This window comes from Cololabis saira, chromosome 12 (assembly GCF_033807715.1).
Source record: "Cololabis saira isolate AMF1-May2022 chromosome 12, fColSai1.1, whole genome shotgun sequence".
Taxonomy (NCBI): Eukaryota; Metazoa; Chordata; class Actinopteri; order Beloniformes; family Belonidae; genus Cololabis; species Cololabis saira.
Window position 1 is genome coordinate 46,442,341 of NC_084598.1, and position 17,479 is coordinate 46,459,819.

Sequence of the window (17,479 nt, forward strand, 5' to 3'; positions counted from 1 at the left end):
AATGATGGCATGTGTTTACTGTCTGATATGAAAACACCATTTTTACTAAGGTGTGTAGAGTTAATCAAACTGTGTTTGCTTTTGCAAGAGAACTATAAAGTTTTGATAATTTGGTGAAAGGTTTTCTCATTTGTGTGTAGAGTTTAGCAAAAATAGCCAATGTTGCAAAAAATGTACTTAAGGATTCAGAAAAAACTGTAAGGATTCAGAAAAAACTGTAGTGAAGAGTTAACACTGTTTTGCTTTTGCAAGGGAAGTGTAGGATTTGCATTTTGTGTGTGAGTTTTGTCATTTGTGTTTAGAGTTTTGAGAAAGTGAGGTAGTCTATCAGGAAATGTGTTTAAACAATTGTGAAAAACTGTAAACTATAAATGTTTATTTCTGTTTAAACGCTAGGTGGCAGTGACGTCACTTCTAGGATGAAAAGCTGCCGCTTGAAGAAGAAAAAGAAGAAATAAAAACAATAACAGGAGCGAGTGCGCATGCGCGGGATTCCTCTCCGCGTTGGGGGATCAATGATCAGCATGTTCGATCAGACCTCGTCCCCCCCCTGGACCTCCGCGGGCCCCCCCGGGGCCCCGCAGCCCCGCAGCGCGGTCCTGCGGGCCGTCGTGGCGGAGCAGCTCTCCGCCGCCGCCCGGGAGATCCTGGCGGCGCTGGAGAGAACCGTGGCCGACTACGAGAGGGAGGCGGCGGGGTTCAGGGACACCATAGACCGGCAGAGGAGCCGGATGGAGCAGCTGGAGCAGACCCGGGGGAGGGGGATGGAGACCCGGGGAGAACCGCTGCAGGAGCCCCGGGGGAGGGAGACGGAGCCCCGGGGGAGGGACACGGAGCCCCGGGGGGAACCGCTGCAGGAGCCCCGGAGGAGGGACACGGAGCCCCGGGGGGAACCGCTGCAGGAGCCCCGGGGGAGGGACACGGAGCCCCGGGGGGAACCGCTGCAGGAGCCCCGGAGGAGGGACACGGAGCCCCGGGGGGAACCGCTGCAGGAGCCCCGGGGGAGGGACACGGAGCCCCGGGGGGAACCGCTGCAGGAGCCCCGGAGGAGGGACACGGAGCCCCGGGGGGAACCGCTGCAGGAGCCCCGGGGGAGGGACACGGAGCCCCGGGGGGAACCGCTGCAGGAGCCCCGGGGGAGGGACACGGAGCCCCGGGGGGAACCGCTGCAGGAGCCCCGGGGGAGGGACATGGAGCCCCGGGGGGACCGAGCAGGTGGGGGTGGGTATTGGGAAGGACCTCATGACCAAAAATGTATATCACGGTATTTTTCAAAATACCGGTTTCACGGTATATCACTATTTTTTTTTCCATGCACAACTGGGTGTTAACTAGGGATGGGCGGTATGGCCTAAAAAATGTATCACGATAATTTCTGACATTTATCCCGATAACGATAAAAATGCCGATAAAAAAAAATACCAATTCAACTCCACCTTTTGTAACTATAAATCTATCACCACATTCAGTCTTTGGAGCCAAAACACTGCTCTAAAAGATACTAAATACTAAACTACACCAATTAAATATCATATCTTTCTTTCTTTCTTTCTTTCTTTCTTTCTTTCTTTCTTTCTTTCTTTCTTTCTTTCTTTCTTTCTTTCTGGCTCATTTCTTTCTTTCTGGCTCATTTCTTTCTTTCTTTCTTTCTTTCTTTCTTTCTTTCAGGCTCATATCTTTCCTTCCTTCCTTCCTTCCTTCCTTCCTTCCTTCCTTCCTTCCTTCCTTCCTTCCTTCCTTCCTTCCTTCCTTCCTTCCTTCCTTCCTTCACGTACGTTGTGTGTGGATTTAACACAGAACCATAAATCATCTTTACACAAAAACGTCATCAACGGGAATTTATCAGTTTTTACCGCGAGATACAAATTCTTACCGTGGGGAATTTTTTTGACGGTTTATCGTGAACGGTAAAATATCGCCCACTCCTAGTGTTAACCACATTTTCTAATGATTTGGAAAGAAATTTCTGCAGTAAATTGGCTTAGAATGGCTTATTTTACCGTCATGAGGAGGAAATATTGCAGAAAAACATTAATGTCCACACTAGTATAAATAAATTTGATTTAGGCAAGCTTTTCAAAGAAAAAAATCTTTTACAAAATTACAAGGTAGAAAATATTTATTGAACATAAAAAACTGAACATGTTTTAATTTCCCAGCATTATGTTGTTTTGGCTCCACCTCCTGGTGAATGTTAGGTCAAATTCTTATGTGGTTACGATTTATGTTTGTGGTGCAACAGTTACGGAGCGGCCAGTCTATTTCCTTATTTTACAACGCCGTTATTAATTGTTCAGTTTTTTCCCACTTATTCCACCGAACACAGAAAGTGTTTTTTTACCATTTTCGGCTGAACAATTTCAGTTCCTGAACAATCGGTGCATCACTGCTGCTAAACAGTCCCCTCACTAACAGTGTCCAGCGGCGCTACGTTCCCAACGTTGTGTAGCTACTGTACATACTCACCGGTATTACGGTGTATGAAACATTCATATCATAAGAAAAATAAACACTGGTATTCGGTATGAACCGGTATGAACCGGTATGAACCGGTATACCGCCCAGCTCTACTCATCACGATACTCGAGCCACGATACGATACACATTGCGATATCCCGATTATGCGATATCCTGATTATTGTATTCTACATAGTTCACCGAAAAATGTAAAAATGCATTACACATCTTAAAATCCGAGTTGTATATATTATTATTATTATTATTATTATTATTATTATTATTATTATTATTATATGTACATCAGATGATAGTGATGGATCTTAAAATCTGAGTTGCACGTTCATCAGATTATAGTGACAATTCATGGGACAAACTGAGTCAAAACAATGTTTTATTATAACTATACAAGCTAAAGTTACAACATATTTGTATATGTTTTTCATATTATTTACATCATATGAAATTAACATTAAATTTAGTATGAGGTGTCTTTAATTATGTGGCAAATGATAATAAACACAAGAAAGATGGAACTAAAACCAAGGACAGGCACAGTGATCAGTCAGTATAGATATAAATCCATAAATAAATAAACCTCTGGCCATTATTTTTCATTTTTTAAGGACAGGCAATTGTGTTATATAAAAAATAAATTATAAAATGAAATAAAACATGAGCTCAGTGCAGGGCCCTCCCGGGGTTGGTAGAGAGTTAATGCCCAGGACTGTCACTTAGGCAGGAGCACTGGGTGATATAGTGGGAAAAAATCGGGGATAAAAAATATTAAAAAAAAATATCGATATTCAAATTTGAATATCGATATTGAATCAGCTGGAAAAGTATCGCGATATATTGCCATATCGATATTTTTGCCCACCCCTACGAGCAGGTGGGTCGGGGTTTGCACTGGTCTAGACTAGGGCTGCAACTAACGACTATTTTAATAGTCGACTAGTCACCGACTATTGAAACGATTAGTCGACTAATCGGATTATTAGTAATTTTTTCTTAAATTTAGTATGTCGCTTTAATTATGTGGCAAATGATAATAACCACGAAAAAGATGGTACTTCAATGAAAAATACAGGACTGTCTCAGAAAATTAGAATATTGTGATAAAGTCCTTTATTTTCTGTAATGCAAAAATGTCATCCATTCTGGATTCATTACAAATCAACTGAAATATTGCAAGCCTTTTATTATTTTAATATTGCTGATCATGGATTACAGTTTAAGAAAACTCAAATATACTATCTCAAAAAATTTGAATATTCTGGGAATCTTAATCTTAAACTGTAAACCATAATCAGCAATATTAAAATAATAAAAGGCTTGCAATATTTCAGTTGATTTGTAATGAATCCAGAATGTATGACATTTTTGTTTTTGTAATTGCATTACAGAAAATAAAGAACTTTATCACAATATTCTAATTTTCTGAGACAGTCCTGTAGATATTTTATTCAACTTTGCTGCTGTTCATACAAAAAGTTAAGAAAATGTCCTATTTAAAACCGGACAGGCACAGTGTTCAGTCAGACATACATCTCAAAAAATGTGAATATTCTGGGAATATACCAGGACCAGGTCCGGTCCAGGTCCAGGTCCAGGTCTGGACCAGGTCCAGGTTCAGGTCTGGACCAGGTTCAGGTTCAGGTCTGGACCAGGTCCAGGTCCAGGTCTGGACCAGGACCAGATCCAGGTCTGGACCAGGTCCAGGTCTGGACCAGGTTCAGGTTCAGGTCTGGACCAGGTCCAGGTCCAGGTCTGGACCAGGTTCTCCAGCTGCTGATGACTGATGTGTTCAGGTGAGGAGGAATCGGCAGCGCCGGGTCTCACCTGTGAGGAGGCGGAGCCAGAGGAGGGGGAGGAGCCAGAGGAGAAGGAGGCGGGGCCAGAGGAGGCAGGACTGAAGGAGGAGGCGGAGTCAGAGGAGGGGGAGGAGGCGGAGCCACTCACCACCAGCTCCGGAACCACAAGAGACCTGGACCCGGACTACAAAGTACCGTCCAGGTAGATGCAGCCTCAGGTGGACCGACCCGGGGTTGGTTCCTGGACCTGGGTCTAGTTCCCGGACCCCGGTCTAGTTCCCGGGTTTAGTTCCCGGACCCAGGTTTGGTTCCCGGACCCGGGTTTAGTTACCGGGTTTAGTTCCCGGGCCCAGGTCTAGTTCCCGGGTCGGGACACTTTAGTTCCCAGGTCTAGTTCCCGGGTCGGGACACTATAGTTCCCGGGTTTAGTTCCCGGGTCTGGTTCCCGGGTCTAGTTCCCGGGTCTGGACACTTTAGTTCCCAGGTCTAGTTCCCGGGTCGGGACACTATAGTTCCCGGGTTTAGTTCCCGGGTCCAGTTCCCGGGTCTAGTTCCCGGGTCGGGACACTTTAGTTCCCGGGTCTAGTTCCCCGGGTCCAGTTCCCAGGTCTAGATCCCAGGAACTAAAGTGTGGAAGTTCCTCCCTCTCCAGAACTCCGTCTGGCAGGAGGAGGCCCAGCAGAACCAGGACCAGTACTGGTACCAGTAACAGTGACCCCCAGAACCACCTGAGCCTCAAGGTCCGGTTCCTCGAGGATCCTCAGACCTGGATGCTGTCCAACCTGGGTAAGATTCGTTCGTTCATTCATTCATTCATTCATTCATTCATTCATTCATTCATTCATTCATTCATTCATTCATTCATTCATTCGTCTGATTGGAGTCGCCATTTATGAACCAGAGACTGAAGGCAGACGGAAAATTACTGAGCCTGCCTGTTTTCAATATAATTGTTGATTCTACAATCTGACCTTGACAGGGCGGTTTTTGGCCGATCGCTCTGGTCACAATCTCCCTGGTGGAAAGTAAACAAGATGCTCTGCCCCCACTAACCCTCCCCTCTCAGGAACATCTGTGGACCTGGATCAGAACTGACCGAGCCGTCTGATAACATCAAGGACATTGGCTGAGGAGCAGCTCCGAGCGAAGTTCACGGACTCATCGCTACACGTACACTTACTGATAACCACCTCCCTCAACTCAACGCCTTCCTCGGCCCCCCCCTCTTATCAGACCCCCCCTCTTATCAACCCCCCCAACACAGTCAACAGGTTTGAGAGCCGCGCCACTGGCCGCGGTGCTCACTTCATCCATTCATCTCTCTGTTCCAGCGGTCTCCGGTCCTGGACCTGCTGGTCCCTCCATTCATCCATTCATCTCTCTGTTCCAGCGGTCTCCGGTCCTGGACCTGCTGGTCCCTCCATTCATCCATTCATCTCTGTGTTCCAGCGGTCCCCGGTCCAGGACCTGCTGGTCCCTCCATTCATCCATTCATCTCTGTGTTCCAGTGTTCCAGCGGTCCCCGGGTCTACCAGAGTCCGGGTTCATGGACCTGCTGGTCCCCCCATTCATCCATTCATCCATTCATCTCTGTGTTCCAGTGTTCCAGCGGTCTCCGGTCCTGGACCTGCTGGTCCCCCCATTCATCCATTCATCCATTCATTTCTCTGTTCCAGTGTTCCAGCGGTCCCCGGTCCAGGACCTGCTGGTCCCTCCATCCATCCATTCATCCATTCATCTCTGTGTTCCAGTGTTCCAGCGGCCCCCGGTCCAGGACCTGCTGATTCATCCATTCATCTCTGTGTTCCAGTGTTCCAGCGGTCTCCGGTCCTGGACCTGCTGGTCCCCCCATTCATCCATTCATCTCTGTGTTCCAGTGTTCCAGCGGTCCCCGGTCCAGGACCTGCTGGTCCCCCCGGGTCTACAGGAGTCCGGGTTCCTGGACCTGCTGAGGTCCCGGTTCCAGCTGGACCAGAACCAGGACCTGGACCTGCTGACCTCGGACCGCAGCCGGAGGCTCCGCCCCCTGCAGGTGCAGACCCGGGTCCCGGAGGAAATCCAGCAGAACCTGGTCCAGGTCCAGGGGGGACTCCGGGCCGCGGTGCTCTACATCAGACCCAAGGTCTGGTTCTGCTTCTGACCCGGGTCTGACCCGGTTGTACTTTAAAAGCGGCGTGGTTCTGGTTGAAGTGACCTCTGGTGACCTTTACAGACGCCGGCGGACCCCCAGAACCAGAACCACGGGGACCAGGTCCGACCCCCCCAGAACCAGCAGAACCGGGCCGACGGGACCGACTGCAGCTCAGCCACGACATCAGCCGCCCAGACCAGAGGAAACAGGAAGTAATCACAACTTTATTGATAAAACACCTGACGACAAAACAACACGGTTGATGAGCAGGCTGTTACAGTAGTTGATACTGATGAGCAGGCTGTTACAGTAGTCCAGTACTGATGAGCAGGCTGTTACAGTAGTCCAGTACTGATGAGCAGGCTGTTACAGTAGTCCAGTACTGATGAGCAGGCTGTTACAGTAGTCCAGTACTGATGAGCAGGCTGTTACAGTAGTCCAGTACTGATGAGCAGGCTGTTACAGTAGTCCAGTACTGATGAGCAGGCTGTTACAGTAGTCCAGTACTGATGAGCAGGCTGTTACAGTAGTCCAGTACCGATGAGCAGGCTGTTACAGTAGTAGATACTGATGAGCAGGCTGTTACAGTAGTCCAGTACTGATGAGCAGGCTGTTACAGTAGTCCAGTACTGATGAGCAGGCTGTTACAGTAGTTGATACCGATGAGCAGGCTGTTACAGTAGTCCAGTACTGATGAGCAGGCTGTTACAGTAGTAGATACTGATGAGCAGGCTGTTACAGTAGTTGATACCGATGAGCAGGCTGTTACAGTAGTCCAGTACTGATGAGCAGGCTGTTACAGTAGTAGATACTGATGAGCAGGCTGTTACAGTAGTTGATACCGATGAGCAGGCTGTTACAGTAGTCCAGTACTGATGAGCAGGCTGTTACAGTAGTAGATACTGATGAGCAGGCTGTTACAGTAGTTGATACCGATGAGCAGGCTGTTACAGTAGTCCAGTACTGATGAGCAGGCTGTTACAGTAGTTGATACTGATGAGCAGGCTGTTACAGTAGTCCAGTACTGATGAGCAGGCTGTTACAGTAGTAGATACTGATGAGCAGGCTGTTACAGTAGTTGATACCGATGAGCAGGCTGTTACAGTAGTCCAGTACTGATGAGCAGGCTGTTACAGTAGTTGATACTGATGAGCAGGCTGTTACAGTAGTTGATACTGATGAGCAGGCTGTTACAGTAGTTGATACCGATGAGCAGGCTGTTACAGTAGTCCAGTACTGATGAGCAGGCTGTTACAGTAGTTGATACTGATGAGCAGGCTGTTACAGTAGTCCAGTACTGATGAGCAGGCTGTTACAGTAATGGATACTGATGAGCAGGCTGTTACAGTAGTCCAGTACTGATGAGCAGGCTGTTACAGTAGTCCAGTACTGATGAGCAGGCTGTTACAGTAGTCCAGTACTGATGAGCAGGCTGTTACAGTAGTCCAGTACTGATGAGCAGGCTGTTACAGTAGTCCAGTACTGATGAGCAGGCTGTTACAGTAGTCCAGTACCGATGAGCAGGCTGTTACAGTAGTTGATACTGATGAGCAGGCTGTTACAGTAGTCCAGTACCGATGAGCAGGCTGTTACAGTAGTCCAGTACTGATGAGCAGGCTGTTACAGTAGTTGATACTGATGAGCAGGCTGTTACAGTAGTAGATACTGATGAGCAGGCTGTTACGTTAGTCCAGTACTGATGAGCAGGCTGTTACAGTAGTCCAGTACTGATGAGCAGGCTGTTACAGTAGTCCAGTACCGATGAGCAGGCTGTTACAGTAGTCCAGTACCGATGAGCAGGCTGTTACAGTAGTCCAGTACTGATGAGCAGGCTGTTACAGTAGTCCAGTACTGATGAGCAGGCTGTTACAGTAGTCCAGTACTGATGAGCAGGCTGTTACAGTAGTCCAGTACTGATGAGCAGGCTGTTACAGTAGTCCAGTACTGATGAGCAGGCTGTTACAGTAGTCCAGTACTGATGAGCAGGCTGTTACAGTAGTTGATACTGATGAGCAGGCTGTTACAGTAGTCCAGTACTGATGAGCAGGCTGTTACCAGGCTGTTACAGTAGTCCAGTACTGATGAGCAGGCTGTTACAGTAGTCCAGTACTGATGAGCAGGCTGTTACAGTAGTTGATACTGATGAGCAGGCTGTTACAGTAGTTGATACTGATGAGCAGGCTGTTACAGTAGTCCAGTACTGATGAGCAGGCTGTTACAGTAGTCGAGCCTGGAGGAGATTAAGGGCGTGGACGAGTTTTCTGCATCAGAGAAAAGTGAGGAAGGGGCGGAGTTATTATGTTCTTTATATGGAAAAAGCAAGTTTCGTACAGATGTTTGATGGGGTTTACAAAGGTGAGTTGTGGGTCCAGCTTCACACGAGGTTGGTCCAGACATCCTCATGACCCCCTGTTCTCCTGCCCCCCCCAGGTCCCGGTCCCCTAGGAACCCCCCCAGGTCCCGGTCCCCCAGGAACCCCCCCGTCAACAGGAAGCGGGGCCGACCCCGCAGTGACCCCCAGGGTCCCCAAGTCCTCCGGATCAGCGTCCTGGAGGAGGAGAACCCGGAGGACGGAGTCCCCGAGGACGGTGGGTACTAGGGATGGGCGGTATGGACTAAAAAATGTATCACGATCATTTCTGACATTTATCCCGATAACGATAAAAATGACGATTAAAAAAAATACCAATTCAACTCCAACTTTGTAACTATAAATCTATCACCACATTCAGTCTTTGGAGCCCCCAAAACAAGTTTTCTTATCTTATAAAATCCCAAAGTAGAAAAAAATACAACTTGATAAATAAAGAAACAGGACAAATAAATAAAAGTTCACTGAAAATAAAATCCAATCAGTGATGACGTCTTCTAATATAAATAAAATTTGCAAATTAACCTGTGGTTGGAACATGCCACAGGTTAGATACTATTGCAATTTGTTTTCCTAATAGTCAAACGATATATCAAAATGTAACAAACATTTCCTTCTGTTTTTTGCAGACTCTGCACATAATAGATGATGTTTGCTCCTCGTCTCTCTTTTTAAATCCAAACCAGTTCCAGATAACGGAGCTGGAGCCTCGTTTAACAACGAGCTCCTCGCTCTCAGATCCGCCTTCCGCCATGTTTGTTACACAAAAACATCATCAACGGGAATTTATCGTTTTTACCGTGAGATACAAATTCTTACCGTGGGGAATTTTTTTGACGGTTTATCGTGAACGGTAAAATATCACCCATTCCTAGTGGGTACTCATCCATCCATCCATCCATCATTCATTCATTCATTCATTCATTCATTCATTCATTCATTCATTCATTCATTCATTCATTCATTTATTCATTCATTCATTCATTCATTCATTCATTCATTCATCCATCCATCCATCCATCCATCCATCCATCCATCCATCCATCATTCATTCATTCATTCATTCATTCATCCATCATCCATCCACCGCAGGGCTCAGTTGGTTCAGAAGCTATGTATATGAAAGCTAGCGATACGTAAATGTAAATAATAGTAAATCACAATGTAAAACCATTAAACATGGAGTCCCACAAGGTTCGATACCAGGACCGCTTGTTTTCATCTTATATGTAAACGATTTTGAGAACTCCTCTAACATCCTGCATAAAGGTATTTTTGCGGATGACACAACACCTCCAGGAAACTCCCCACTCCGTAAGAAGGCAGTGCAGCAGTAACTGGACCTCCAGGGTTAGGGCCAAGTTGCACCGGGTTTCCCTCCGGATATGTGGAGACACCAACGTGATAAGGCGTTGTATCTCAGCCCGTGGAAGCCAGTACCTCGTCTGAACAGCCCGGTCCGACAGCACGTCCAGGGGTTGAAGTGCTGACGCACCAATGCTTTCATATAAACCGTTCTGTTTCGCGCACGGCGACGCGGTTGATTTGCGGCCAGAATATGCTGTATAGTAGAGGTGGGTGCAATTCATCGATGTGTCGATGCATCGCGATGCGTCACGTGACGATTTGGAATCGATTAATTAAAAAAAAAAAACATTTTTTTTTTTTTTTGTTAATTATCCTATCCAGATTCCAGACTGAATAAGCTGCTGAATCATTTCATTTTCAAGAATGCACATTTCTTATTGTTCACTGTAAATAAGGCAGATATGTTTACACTAAGTACATATCTAGTTTACTTGAATTAATGAACTCATTAAATCCAGGGCTTGAGCGTTTTCAGTGTTTTCCACCAATAGAGGGCGCTCTCATGCAAGTGCAGCTTTCCCTGGTCAAAGTTAAGGAAGTCAAAGAGCAAATGTTTACATAGTCATTAAAATACATTATTTTGTGTCTTTGAAAAATACAAATGTTCAAAAAACCTTGTTATTTACTTAATGAGTGTTGTTAGAGGAACTGAGTTCATTGATTGGCTATTTATTTACAAATGTAGCCACAGATGAAGACAAAATCAATCTTGTATGGAAAAAAGCATTAAAAATCACAATAATCCAAGAATCGTGGCACCAATAATCGAATCGACAATCGTTATAATCGAAGAATCGAAGCTCCAATAATCGAAATCGAATCGAATCGTGAGGTACCCTTGTTTGCACATCCCTACTGTATAGCAGCCGTGGCATCTCACACGTGTGATTTTGCAACGCCTTTTTATGGAGCAGTGGATGAATTCTCCTTTAATGAGGTTCCAGCTGAACTCAGTTACACCTGTCAGTTGCCTGATGTGTTAAATGTGGCCGGTTTGGAGGGTGGATGTGTTTTTGATGTGGCCTGAAGCATTTTTGAGTGTGGTACATTATCTCATATGTGCACGCAGATGTGTGACGTGTGCAGACAAATTATGATAAATGACAGTCATGATGATCGTTTTATTTGTGCGTATTGCATAAAGCATATACAGGAACTGTTGTTATTCCTTACTTTTCTTTTTTTTCCCCTTTGGTGTCACCAATGAATGCTAAACAATATAAATCTAAAGTATAAAATAGATCAAAATTTGTGCGGGGTGCATTGTTTTAATATCTCATTGCTTGGTGTGATATTGATTTGCATGACGCGGCTGGATCTGCGAGTCACTAAGATGGTTGTAAAGACTGGGTCAGCAGCATCTTTCATTTCCTTCTTAATGAAAGAGATACTTAAGCTAAGGGCAACTCTGGGAAACGCGTTTTTCTTTCACAAGCTCCTTAAGAAGGTTTGAAAGAAGCTCTTTGCTGTTAAGAGTTACTTAACTGATCTGGGAAACCCGGCCCTTGTTTGTTTTGTTCCAGTGCTGCAGAGGTCGGCGGTCCAGGACCTGCAGGTTCCCCGGGGCCTGCAGGAGTCCGGGTTCCTGGACCTGCTCCGGTCCCGGTTCCCCCAGCTGGCCGGCTCCCAGACCCGGTTCCACCTGTTCAAGCTGGACCGGAACCGGAGACTCCAGAGGCTCCGGCCCCGAACCCTGAACCCCGAGGAGATCCAGAGGAGCCAGGGCTCCGGGTTGAAGAGGCCCGTCCTCTACGTCAAGCTGAAGGTGAGTCTGTGTTTTGGGAGAAACCTCACTTAATTCTACAATTGTGTTCACATAACTTGAAGCTCTTTATTCATTAAAAACCATGTCTGAGAAGATTCTAATCACGGGCAAACAGCTACAACACCATTGGTCACTCCTGACACAATACTCAATTCCAACTTCTCTTAATGGATTACGTCACAATCTTATACCGACGAGTGTGCAGATGTCCTTCCCTTTGGACACTTAAATCCACATTAAACATTAAATTCAGACCTGCAAATTGCTGTTAAATGTCTCTGTTAAATCTAAATCAGTCAGGGGGTACTTAGGAGTGCCTGCTTGATCAACGTTTCCTTCATGGAGAAAAAAAAGGCGTTTTTTTTTCTCCTTGGCAACAAAAAGTGAACAATTATTATCTCCCACGAAACTACGGCACAGCCGTCCAAAATACTGGACGATGACCAGAGTAATTAAATCTGATCAAATGTAATAACCCTCATTACAATAAAATGAAAAACAAGGTTCCTGTGCCTACCAGAGCCACCACTTTTCGTACAGATTTATTCCAATAAATATCAAGGTGACATGGGGGCATATGTCATCAGCTGACCACTTTTGAGTTCTAATAAGTGGGGCTCGGCCAAATTCCTAGTAACATTCCTCCGGTAAATCGGGCCACATCCAGTACTTTCTCGCCTTGAATTTTTTTTACCTCTCAGAACAAAAAACAAAAGGAACTTGGTTTCTGGGTTGAAACTCTACATCCTAAACATACTCGTAACTGAGACATGCACAATCCTAGTCCAGTGCTCATACAGGAGACTTTAATCACTTCTCTGCGGTCAATGTCAACAGAGGGGACTCCAGCTTTAATCAGAGCGCCCCAAACAACCTTTCTAGAGGGCCCCTGTCCTGGTTCCCTCCGGACCCGTTGAGGCTGCTGCCTCGGCGGGGATACGCCCCTCTGTGGGCGTGTTACGGCTCCCCAGTCAGTCAGACTGTCTAAATCTTTTATCAACATCAGGGCTCGATATCGATCAGCCCACTTCTCCGGATTCCACTGATCATAATCATAATCAGTACGGACTACAAACGCTTGCACACGAGCTTCCACTACAGCTACACTCTTTATCAGCATGTTGATGTTTGCACAGCGCTGCACACAGCTCATTTCTCAAAACATGCTGGTGTCTCCACAGCACGCCACATAAATCACAGTTTCAGACGACCCGTCAACAATCTTCGCTTCCCCGGACTCGGGGCGTCCCCCTCCATCCCGCAGGAAAACTAATTCACACTTATCCTCACGCTTAAACATTTTTACTCCGCAAACTCTCAATAAAACATCAATCAGTTTTCTTTAATAGTCTTATCTTTACAAAAACATTTTTGCACCGCAGCCACTCAATAAAACATAAACCAGTTTTCTTCTATCCTGATCAGTTTTCTTCTATCCTGCCGACAACGCCAAATGTTTTGGGAGAAATCTCACTTATGGTTCGAGAGCGGTCGGCAGTGCAAAAATGAATCAGACACACACACACTCGCTTTTGCCATAATGAATACATTTATTAGCCAGAAAAGCAAGCATTTGCATAGAAGACTCACACGCAATAGCCCTTTGCTAGGATAACTCTGTGTCAAGTTATCCCCTGCAAACGACAAAACAACAGACAATCACATAGGGGCTTGGCCTGAACTCTTACCTTAACACAGAAGGACTGGAGAGCCAGAACAGACCAGGCAGAGCAGCCATAAAAACCCCGGCTGGGCGTCCGTGCACTAGACCCACAGCAGACTCTGATCGGGATTTCCGGCTCTCGCGTCTTTATACCTTTCTACTCAGCACCTTGCGGAGGGGGTTGCCCCTTCAACCCCCACCTGCCAGTTCTCACGCTAAGTCTTGGTTCACACGGGACTGAGCTTCCCGTGTGAACAAGCGCCTCTCTCACAGTTACAATAAACAACAGGTGCATAGCTGATATGACTGTTTTGAGAATGAAGGACATTTCAGGACACAAAACTTATTTTTTATTCCTTCAGTCTGGTTCTGGTTCTGGTTCTGGACCTGGTCCTGGTCCTGGTCTTGTTCAGTCCCCCCAGACCACTTGTCTGGTAAATCAAACCGCCTGATTCCAGGATGTTTGAGCGTTGCTATGGTGACGAGTGGTGTGTTCAGGGGAGACAGGAGTTTTTACCTTTTGACCTTTGACCTTTCAGATGGAGGAGGAGACTGCCGTGGCCCCGTCCCCCGGGTCCCAGGACCGGGACCAGGACCAGGACCCGCAGGGGTCCGGCAGCGAGGACGACCCCGGGGGAGCCGGGGACCAGGACTGGAAACCAGATCCTGGACCCCCAAAGAGGCGGAGGCGGGCTAGCGGCGCCGCGGACGTGCGGACGTCCTGCCGGGTCTGCGGCGTCTGGTACCGGAACCTGGGCAGCCTGGTGAAGCACGCCTGGACCCACCTGGACCCGGCGGGGCTGGGGGGGGCGGCCGGGCCCTGCGGCGTCTGCGGCCAGAGCCCCGGGCCCGACGAGGACCTGCAGACGCACCTGCGGAACCACCACAAGATCCACCGCTGCTCCGTCTGCCCCAAGGCCTTCATCCGGCGCGCGGGCCTCAGCGAGCACGAGGCCCGGCACGCCGCCGGTGACGCCGACGGCCGCTTCCGCTGCGCCGTCTGCGGCCGCGGCTTCGCCAGCAGGTCCGGCCTCAGCAACCACTGCCTGGTCCAGCACGAGGACAAGCCGCACCGCTGCGCCGTCTGCCGCCGCGGCTTCGGCCTGCAGGTCTGAGCAACTCAAAATATGGATCAGACTGTTTAGTTTAGGCATTCGTAACTTAAATTCAGGCATCGGTAACTTAAATTCACGAATTCGCATTCAGGCATTCATAACTGAAATTCAGGCATCTGTAACTGAAATTCAAGCATTCGTAACTTAAATTCAAGCATTCGTAACTTAAATTCAGGTATTCATAACTGAAATTCAGGCATTCATAACTGAAATTCAGGCATTCGTAACTGAAATTCAAGCATCTGTAACTGAAATTCAAGCATTCGTAACTTAAATTCAGGCATTCGTAACTGAAATTCAGGCATTCGAAACTTAAATTCAGGCATTCATAACTGAAATTCAGGCATTCGAAACTGAAATTCAGGCATTCGTAACTAAAATTCACGCATTCGCATTCAGGCATTCATAACTGAAATTCAGGAATTCGTAACTGAAATTCAGGCATTCGTAACTGAAATTCAGGCATTCGTAACTGAAATTCAAGCATTCGTAATTTAGATTCACGCATCTGTATCTGAAATTCAGGCATTCGTAACTTAAATTCACGCATTCGCATTCAGGCATCTGTAACTGAAATTCAAGCATCTGTAACTGAAATATAGGAATTCGTAACTGAAATTCAGGCATCTGTAACTTAAATTCACGGATGCATAATTTATATTCAGGCATTCGTAACTGAAATTCACGCATTCGTAACTGAAATTCAGGCATTCGTAACTGAAATTCAGGCATTCGTCACTGAAATTCAGGCATTCGTAACTGAAATTCAGGCATTCGTAACTGAAATTCACGCCATTTATAACTGAAATTCAGGCATTCGTAACTGAAATTCAGCCCTTTGTAACTGATATTTTTATTCATTTATTTTTATATTTTTATTTGTGTTGAATTGTGCTCTCCTTTCCTTGCAGTCGCAGCTGGAGGCACACCGGCGGTTGCACCTGCGCCGCGACACCTACCGCTGCAACGTCTGCGGCAAGACGGTCAACAACCGGCGCTCGCTGGCCTTCCACCGGCTCAGCCACTCGCGCGACGCGGCCGCCGCCTTCGGCTGCGACGCCTGCGGAAAGCGCTTCAAGCACGCCAAGGCGCTGAAGGCGCACGCGGCGGTGCACACGACGCGCGAGCGGCCGTACCTCTGCCACGTCTGCAGCAAGACCTTCTACTCCAACTCCATCCTCAGCGTGCACCTGCGCACGCACAGCGACGAGCGGCCGCACGCCTGCGCCGTCTGCGGCAAGGCCTTCCGCGACAAGCGCGACCTGCAGAAGCACCTGCGGGTGCACACCGGCGAGGCGCCCTTCGGCTGCCCGCACTGCGGCCGCCGCTTCAAGCAGAAGGCGGCGCGCGACTCCCACGTGCGCGGCCACCTGGGCATCAAGCGCTTCGCCTGCCCCGTCTGCGGCAAGGCCTGCGCCCGGCAGGAGCACCTGAAGGTGCACATGCGGACGCACAGCGGGGAGCGGCCGTACCGCTGCGACGTCTGCGGCAGGAGCTTCACCCAGAGCCACTGCCTGAAGACGCACATGAAGACGCACCGGGGGGAGGGAGGCCCAGCCCCCCCGGAGGGAGACCCCGCCCCCCCGGAGGGAGACCCCGCCCCCGAACCTGCCGGCCCCGCCCCCTGACAGCTTCATCACCATGGAAACCAGCACCAGCTTCCAACTTCTTTGATAGAAGTGACGTTTTTTTTAGTTTGAAGCAACTTTGATTGAAGTCGTTGGTTTTTGTTTGTTAAAAAATGATTTTCAATGAAAAAAAATCAATTCAATAAAAAAACTTTTTATAACTCTTGTGTCTTTCACAAAATTGGGATCAGACTGTATGGTTTAGTTTTTACACTTTTAATTACCTTGTGTTGAATTGTGCTATACAAATAAACTTGCCTTGCCTTAAATTCAGGCATTCGTAACTGAAATTCAAGCATTCATAACTGAAATTCAGGCATTCGTAACTGAAATTCAGCATCCGTAACTTAAATTCAGGCTTTCATAACTGACATTGAGGCATTCATAACTTAAATTCCACCAGCACCAGCTTCCAACTTTTTGATAGAAGTGAAGTTTTTTTTGTTTGAAGCAACTTTTTTGATAGAAGTCGTGTTGTTTTTTGTTTGGGCCGTGTTATTATCGGTAGGACATTTGTGTCTTTATCATTTAATCAAAAAGAAAAAAAATTTTCAATGAAAAAAAATCAATTCAATAAAAAAAAACTTTTTCAATCAAAGAAAAAAAGTGTTTGAATGCAAAAAATATTTGAGACCCAAAAAATTGCATTTGAACACTTTCTTTTTGATTGAATCATTTTAACACATTTGATGCTTCAGGGTCAGACATGTTTGAGTTCTCTAGAAACCAGAAACTTCTATCAAAGAAAACATTTCCAATCAAAGAAAAACAGTGTCCAAATACATTTCTTTTTTTAGTCTCAAATATTTTTTTTTGCATTCAAACACTTTTTTTCTTTGATTGAAAAATGTTTTTTTGATAGAAGTGAAATTATTTTTTATTGAAAATATATTTTTTCGATTGAAGCAATCTTTTTTTTGATTGAATAATTAAGAAACAAATCTAACTCCATAGAAGGGATTATTTCTTTCATTTTAATTTTTGAAACAACTTTATCCTTATGAATGCAAGTGTTATACAGTCCAGTTTTCCTTATTTTATTCAGCACACAGGTTCAATTCGCCGACTTTCCCCAGCGTTTATTCCCTCAGTAAAGTCCTCGTCAACGCCCTGAATGTTCGGTCGAGCAGTAAAACCGTCTCTGGCGTTTCCGGGTCAGCGCCACCG

General features: G+C 46.7%; 1 protein-coding gene across 2 annotated transcripts; it reads left to right on the top strand.

Annotated features, from left to right (window-relative positions):
* Positions 1-495: 495 nt before the first annotated feature.
* LOC133457538 (uncharacterized) lies at positions 496-16,607 on the top strand. 2 transcript variants are annotated; one of them, XM_061736898.1, is made up of 9 exons: positions 496-1,221; positions 4,269-4,473; positions 4,924-5,057; positions 6,149-6,393; positions 6,484-6,614; positions 8,833-8,990; positions 11,665-11,906; positions 14,109-14,678; positions 15,596-16,607. In XM_061736898.1, the coding sequence occupies exons 1-9, from the start codon at positions 516-518 to the stop codon at positions 16,310-16,312; spliced, it is 3,108 nt and encodes a 1,035-aa protein (XP_061592882.1). In that variant the 5' UTR covers positions 496-515; the 3' UTR covers positions 16,313-16,607. The 2 variants fall into 2 exon arrangements, with proteins under 2 accessions (XP_061592882.1, XP_061592883.1); XM_061736899.1 differs by having other exon boundaries at positions 496-1,215.
* Positions 16,608-17,479: the final 872 nt, after the last annotated feature.

Excerpts from the sequence above, each read along its gene's own strand:
- LOC133457538 (XM_061736898.1), top strand. The coding sequence starts at position 516 with ATGATCAGCATGTTCGATCAGACCTCGTCCCCCCCCTGGACCTCCGCG. Across the intron at positions 6,615-8,832 it reads CAGACCAGAGGAAACAGGAA|GTCCCGGTCCCCTAGGAACC; the intron begins GTAATCACAACT and ends TGCCCCCCCCAG. Across the intron at positions 8,991-11,664 it reads GGACGGAGTCCCCGAGGACG|TGCTGCAGAGGTCGGCGGTC; the intron begins GTGGGTACTAGG and ends GTTTTGTTCCAG.